A 7882-nucleotide genomic window follows, 5' to 3' on the forward strand; every position below is an offset into this window, starting at 1 on the left:
TCCCACGTACTTAAAATAAATTTTTAATACTTTCTTTAATTATTTTTGAATTTTAAATTTCTTAACTTTTAAACACTTCAAAATTATAAATTATTAAAAAAACTTAAATTTTCTCAAATTAACCCCTACCATGCATCCCCACCACCAGAGCCTCCCCTGCCGCCCTAAGTTAATTTTAATAAATTTATTTTTTAAAATAATAAATTAATTTTTTTATAACGTACAAGTCTTTACAAAATTAAGAAATTAATTTAATATTTTTGGAACTTAAAAATACTTAGAAGAAATTAATAAATTTTTGTTATAAATAATGACAATTTAATTTTTTAAATATTATTTATAATAGCTAATATAACTTATTTAATTACATTTAAATTAATTAATAGCATATAATCGTTATATTGATTATGTTTATGTTCATATAAATATTTAAATTTAGAAAATCAACTTTAGAGTATATTATTTTTAAAACACAAGAGAAATTTTAGCCATTTTTTGAAAAATACAAATAGTAAAATATAATTTAAGTATTTATTAGTTAGTCAATAACTGTTAACTAATGACGCATGACCCTTTGCCATTAACATTTAGCAAAGTAATACCAATAGTGTTAAAATTTTAAGACTTTAGAATTAGAAATATCTTCCATGAAGCGAAAGTCTAAAAGTAAAAACGGCCCTATCTGATAGGTTTACGAAGAAATACAAAAGGAGATGTACATTCATATATAAATATGCATATTTATAACATAATAACAATATACAATAGCACAAGAATAATGTTAATACCCCAAAAAATGGAAAGAAAGATTGGTACTTTTGTAATTGAAAAAAATAGATATACATCTACGTCCACGATACACGTTTCTGGAAAACAGCATCATGTTATAAAATTTAGGTACGTAGCTCACACTAATATTTTTTGTACATTTCCTCGAAAGTTATTGTCCCAACGATCTTCCCTGCTTTAATTATTATTACCGGAGTATACATGTCGCTTTTAGCAGCTGGGCCACCTTACATCATCGGTCCGACAACTCATGATTATTCTTTTCAACAAGTGCACAAAAAGAAGACGCATTTCTGAACACATCGGCATGTCTTAGCTCTTTTACCACGACGTGCCTCTTATTTCCTGCGTGAACACACATCCATTTGTAGGTATAGTGCAAGAAATATGACTTTTGTCATGATTTATTACCATGGTCAAATTTTTTTGTAAATGGGTTACAATGACATTCTAATCCAAGACCTCTTGTCTGACCTCACTATGATATAATGGTAAACAACCACCTCATCTAAAAGTTTAAAACTGTAGACACGAGAATCATTTGAAATTTAATATCTTAACACCAATATCATGCCAAATGTTGATTACCATAATGAAAACTTAAGTTTTTGCACTGATTTATTTGGTTGAGGTTAATAATATTGGTTTATGATGATTTTGAACCTGTACTCATTTGCAATGTAGGAAACAATCCATCTTTTGTAGAAGTAGAAGCAAAACAACGAGATTTGATGCAAAGGAGGTGTGGCGCAGTGAAAGTTGAATGAGAAGAAAGGGGAAAAGGATAGCACGAGCTTACCAAGGGAGTTTGAATGTGTCTTTCCACCATCCATGCTTTGAACAAGTCGCAACAATCTTGTCCAAACGCACGATAATCTCAGAAAAAGTCGGCCTTGCAAAAGGATCCGGATGCCAGCATTCTTCCATCAAACTGGAATACACCACAATTAACTATGGAGAAAAACTTTGGCATTTAAACACAAACTTGAATTTCTCGAGTAGTTTAGAATTGAAGCCACAATTCAAACCAGCAAAGTTCAGATTACATAATAACAAACATATCATTTGCAATCAAAAGAGAGTGACTCAACTCTTTTAGTTCTGAAGGAAAAGATTTGGATTTCGACTTGACTGTCGGTCTCTTTTCTTCTAAACAAATCAACTTGGCAGCCTCATGGGGAGACTTGGAAGAAAATGGCGGCGACCCCTCCATCATCTAAATATAAAGAGAACGGCGAAAACATTGGACGTAAATCACATCATAATCTCATGAATTGAAAAGCCGACAAGACAACTGCAGACGTTGGTGGAAGAACAACATGAGAAGTCGTAATTCTGTTCTTAAAATATTTCATTGAAGTTACATTTGAGTTGATGGATTCAAATTTCTAATAACAAATTTGTCGTTTCAATTTGTTTGGATAATTGTAAATTCGAAGGATTTCAAATCCTTCAACTCTAATTTTGAACTATGTTTTGTTAAATCTTTATGTTCCAAATTCTTTTGGTACAGAGTCATTTGAAATCTTTTCTAAAAAATCCTTCATAAAATTCAAATCCATGAATCCAAAAGTAGCACAAGAGAATATGTTAATGTGGTCCCATCAGATAGTAATAGAACGACTCTAAATGTTGAGTTGCTTTAGCATTATGATTTAAGGTACTAAAATGCCGAATAGTTGGAAGATTGGCAAGTATGAAAATGAAATGTACCTCATACAACATGACACCAAAGGAGTGCACATCCACACTTCTGTCAAATACTTCATCTTTATAGATTTCGGGTGCCACGTAGAAACCTATACAGAAAGATAGATGAAAAACTGTGAGATTATGTAGTAGTGAATATTAAAGCTAAGTTCTTTTACGGACGGAGCAAGATCGTTGAACAGATGCTTCTCTGCATATCTAGGACAAAGAACACTTGATGTGTGTGCATAATTCAAAGTAGTATTATATTTGTTTAATTAAATGAAAGAAAAGGAAGATAAAATGAATAACTGATCAAAACTAATCGAATAATTTAACTTTAAAAATGCATGAATAGAAAATTATTGATAAAATGATTAATTAGAGAGTTACTCAGGAAGAACAAAAGTAAAGTTAAGGGCATTTTAGTTGACCCACATTTCGTCAATTAGAATCAGTTACTCTAAGGCATTGAGGTTTAATAAATAGTATAGATAGATGTGTGAAGACTCACTTGAACGATCGATGGCTTCAGGTTCCACTAGTTTTACTTTGCCAGGCGAGGTCAATGACAACCTAATAACACCGAACCCTGCAACCTTCAGCTGCCCTCCAAAATCGAGCAAAATATTTCTGGCACCTTACCAAAATTTCAAATATTAAAAATAACATATTCCAAGAGAAAAGGTCCAAACAAGTAAAAGAAATCGGACTGTCTGACAAACTTAAGCATTTAGTTGCCTTACTTTGGTTTTAAATCGCAATGTATAATTGGTTCAGGCTTGCACTCATGAAGATAATTCATGCCCCTGTGAAAAAAAAATTATCATCCGACATATCAAAAGAGAAAGACGAAGCAGCAGCAGGAGAAGCAATGTGGACTATAGTTGCACAAACTTTAGTGTAAACAACATGCTGCAGCTAAGTGCATTGTACGCTAAAGGAAAGTGTAATGCAAGTTTCCGTAATGACATGAGTAGAGAACAAAATAGACACAGATCAAATGTTATATCTTGATGGCTTACTTCAGAAAAACGACGATTACCTGGCAATTTCAAGCGCGAATCTTAATGCTTTAGATGGAGATAAACGCCCTTTTTTCTGAAGGTAACTAGCTAGGTCCCCCTGAAAATTTAGAGTAATGAGCAGAGTGCTGACATACTAGGGTCGATAAATATTCTCCTCGAGCAGATTATAGAACTAAATATCACGAACAATAATCTGATCCAGATTATCCAACTTAAGCTCGACAGTGAATTTAAATGACATGCAATCTTGAAGTTCAGAACACGATCGTATCAGCAAAGATAGGAAGTCTGCAGAACACAGGGATTAACCCCTAAGCATGACTTTTATGTAAGATAAGTATGACCGTGTGATGATATGTATGACATATATTCCATACAATCACACATGAATAACTAGATAGATTGATTAATAGGAGGTGCAAGAGGGGGGGGGGGAGAGAGAGAGAGATGATTACTCTTGAATGATACTCCAAAACAATCATCATGGGTACATTTTGGGTGACAGCACCTATGAACTGGACAACATTAGGATGCCGAACCTTTTCCAACAAAGTTAACTCATGCCTGAACACGTTTCTGGAGCGTAAATCAGCATATGAAAATTAGTCCACTTCATGACGTAAAACATGAGAAGGGGAAAAAGATAGCTTTACCAGAAAAGAAAACAAGCATAATAAGATAGAAAAGCATCAGATTTCAAGATATTTATACTCGATCTAACTCCATCCAGGATATTCGCTGATTGAAAATTTTGACAACAGACCAAAGCTTGGTGATTGGTAAAGAAATTGATGTAAAATACATGAATCATCAAATTATCATTCTCTCTCAGTCATAATAGTAGCTGATCCTCTTTAAAATGGTAATCTGAAACCACTTGATTATCAACAAAGCCATTTTTTTTGGTGAAGAAGGGAGAAAATACTAGGTTGTTACGGCTATAACAAATGAATTTTGCAATCTCTAAGTTTTATTCAGTACAGAATTAGCATGATCTTGAGTAGTTCATGCAAGCTGTTGATCATGAATAAACCAGTAGCATTTGCAGTAACCAAAATAGTTGTAAATTAAGGCAGCATTTACATAGTTTCAGGGTCCGCATGGCCGTCCTTGTCCAGTATCTTTACAGACACTTTTGTCCCATTCCATCTAGCAACTTGATAAGATCCCTGTCCATAAATATCAGACACTAAATATTTGAATGTCTAATTAATTGAAGTAAGAGACTCGAGCAAAATCATGAAGTTAACATGTGTACATCATGCAGTCCTCTCCATACATAATAACATATGCAGCCTTTGACAATTGAAAACTTAGAAGAAATATAACAGCTTTACGTCCTAAACGATCATTTAGACTTTAGCCATCTGAAATACACTTTTGTCACGCAAGTAATGTGCACATGCTATTGAATTTCTTTGGAAATCAATGCTGAGGTAGCTGCTAAAATAGACCATACCTTAGAGATGCCATCACTTCTTCGTATTTGAATGTCCAATGGATTGAGCTCATATTCTGGAACCTCGCGAGGATTTGCGACTGCCATTGGTGTCTTTCTGGTTTTCTAGGAATATGACATAAACTTCTATGAGTGGCCATCAAAGACGAAAGAAGCTTCACCACAAAGTGTTTTTCACACTTACCGGAACTTTGGCACCACGAGCCTTCAAAATATTATAAACAGCAATATTTCCATAGTATTTGGCATCAGCAGCAGCCTGTCACGAACCAATGAATCTTATAAGAAGTAATACTGAACTTGCCTTTTCAAATTACTAATGGCAAATGCATTATAATATATATAGTATGAGAAGTTTAGTAAGTAGCATTTTGAGACGTCCCTAGCACAAAAGCAGCAAAATCCTCAATTTGCTTGACTATCATTGACAAGTTGAACAGCATTAACCAAAACCGGGAGTAAGGATCTCTACTCAATGGACTTTACACTGTTTGCTAGTTTTCAGAAATTCATGATAGTTATCCATTGCAGATGGAAAGAGTTTCTCATGGAGGCAAGATTAAGATTTATGGTATAAAAACTTTTTATCCCGTTTCACGCCACTGAGCCCTTATGCAACCATCACATCTTTGGGTTTGGGATCCTAAATATAAGAAAAAAACTCTTAAACTAAGTTCACCTATAAAATTCTTTCTAGATATTCAATGGAACAATAGTAAACCATTCGTGGCATGTTTTATCATATGTCAAACAATCAATCTTCATCTACAAGGATAGATTATACATGTTGACCATACAGAGTATAAAAACACAACTAGCCCTCAAACAAAACAATAGCATCAGCAATCTAGAAATGGAGAATACTTACATTGCAAGTAGACTAGTTTATAATTTGATCAAATTAACTTAATCACAAAATATTATGCTTAAGAAATAAAAAAACGCTTAATAACTAGAGGTAAGAAAACAAAAATCATGTCAACTATAAATGCCAGAACAACATGATCCAAAAATGCAACAGTATAACTGGGAAATCATCTTCTTGACTAAGTCAATTACCATCTTCCAGCATCATCGCACTTTCTACAAACAATATCCAAAAACATATATGATAATGAAAATAGCAAACAAGCAGCACAATATCAAATGAATAACCATGAAATGAAAAATGAAATAGCAACAAAAAGAACTCTACCGTGCTGCCCCATCGATCACGAGCATCCATATTCGCCCCCCTGCTCAGCAAAAGCTTGACAACCTCCAGATGCCCCTCACACGATGCAATATGCAAAGCAGTTCTCCCATCCAAATCAATACTATTCACATCAATCCCTTCATCCAGCAAGTCCTGCACCCCTTCAACATGCCCCTGGCAAGCCGAGAACAGAAGCTGCATTGTTGAATCAAGATTATCCGGCACCGTCAGCCCTTCATCGGTGCCATCATCCAGCAACATGTTCCGCCTTATGGGGTCCAATGAAGACTGCCGGCCAAAGCTGAACCGGAAATTGTTCCGCCTGGGGTCCATCGAATTCTGGCGCCCAAAACTCAGTTTCCCGCTCTTTCTCAAAGACCCTGTTGAGAACTGACGTGATATTCCACGCTTCAACTGCGAGGCAACGTCCATCGCGCCCCACAATTCTCTGGAAAACAGTCCGTTTTTTGGTTCTTGTCCTATTCAGGATAATACCATACCCACGAAAATCAGGGACCCGGCAACAACTAGTCACTCTTCTGTTAACAGAATTGTATTCTTCTGAAACTAACTTCAATTTCTCCAAATAAGGCCCAGAAAAGACAAAGAATCTCAGAATAACACCACACCTGTAAATATCAGATTATGAGAAAGCCTGTCAGAAAGAAATGTTGGAAATCATCCCACGTTTCTTTCTGCAAGAAGCCCAGTGAAATGCTCATGGGATCCATTTTTTTCTCTGTCAAAAACGTAGAAAACAAAAGAAAACAAGAAAAACAACAATAATCTCACGCAGCACTGTACCGATGAAATCAGGCCCGGAAAAGGTAGAAAACACACTCTTCTGTTGATAAATCTCAACCTCGTTTCTCCTTAAACTGGTTTAATCAAAGAATGGAGATGCAAAATAATCTTCAACTTGCTTCCCAATATTTAGCTGCGGATTTTGGTGGGTCGATCGCGTTTCGAGAGCCGGGGTCGACAGCCCTGAAAGGAAATGGAAAGGAATGAATGAAATGAAAAAGGGATGGATCTGAGCGAGAGTGGAAAAGGGATGGAGGAGCAGAGTTGGAGGAAAAGGTGAACGGAGGAGGAGGAGTCGGCGAAGGATTTGCATGTATTTTATTCCACAAGATAGACCGGAAAAGACGTTATAATTCACTTGTGTACCGACATCTTCTCTTTAATAGTAGCTACTTTTCGTTGCAACCAAATTCTAAAAATAATAATATGAAAATTATAAAAAGACACAAAAAAAATCGTAATGTAATGAAAAAAAGAAATACGTGAGGAAAAAAATGGGATAAAGTAAGAAGAAAGGAAAAATTATAATTTTGAATTTATTAAAACTATGAAAATTTATAAAAAAAATAAATATATATTAGAGAGAAAAAATTAATTGTAGAGAAATTTATTAAAATTATCAAAGTTTCTGATATTAAAAAAATATGAGAACATGACTGAGAAAAATGTAGTGGGTTGCGAAAAAATACTAAAATTATTATTATGAACTAGTTTTATTAAAAAAAATAAAATAAAACAATAAAAAACCAGTACGATTAATATTTTTTTTTTAAAATAGTATAAATAGATGTAATGTGGACGAAAGATCTTGTGTATCGATTAATCATGCAGTCGGCTTCCACGAAAATCAGGGACCCGGCAACAACTAGTCACTCTTCTGTTAACAGAATTGTATTCTTCTGAAACTAACTTCAATTT

The 7882-nt window shown here is 34.4% G+C and overlaps 1 protein-coding gene across 2 annotated transcripts; it reads right to left on the minus strand.

Moving 5' to 3' along the window:
- LOC105158814 (serine/threonine-protein kinase STY8-like) lies at nt 798-7320 on the minus strand. Of its 2 annotated transcripts, XM_011075693.2 has the most exons (13): nt 6965-7320; nt 6161-6789; nt 5150-5224; nt 4966-5070; nt 4590-4675; nt 3962-4082; nt 3524-3603; nt 3225-3287; nt 2993-3111; nt 2503-2588; nt 1881-2005; nt 1589-1720; nt 798-1134 (listed from the first exon to the last, which is right to left on the minus strand). In XM_011075693.2, exons 2-13 carry the CDS (start codon nt 6590-6592, stop codon nt 1128-1130), a joined length of 1431 nt encoding a protein of 476 aa, XP_011073995.1. In that variant the 5' UTR covers nt 6593-6789; nt 6965-7320; the 3' UTR covers nt 798-1127. The 2 variants fall into 2 exon arrangements, with proteins under 2 accessions (XP_011073995.1, XP_011073996.1); XM_011075694.2 differs by lacking the exon at nt 798-1134 and having other exon boundaries at nt 1585-1720.

This window comes from Sesamum indicum, linkage group LG3 (genome assembly GCF_000512975.1).
Source record: "Sesamum indicum cultivar Zhongzhi No. 13 linkage group LG3, S_indicum_v1.0, whole genome shotgun sequence".
In the NCBI taxonomy this organism is placed as follows: domain Eukaryota; kingdom Viridiplantae; phylum Streptophyta; class Magnoliopsida; order Lamiales; family Pedaliaceae; genus Sesamum; species Sesamum indicum.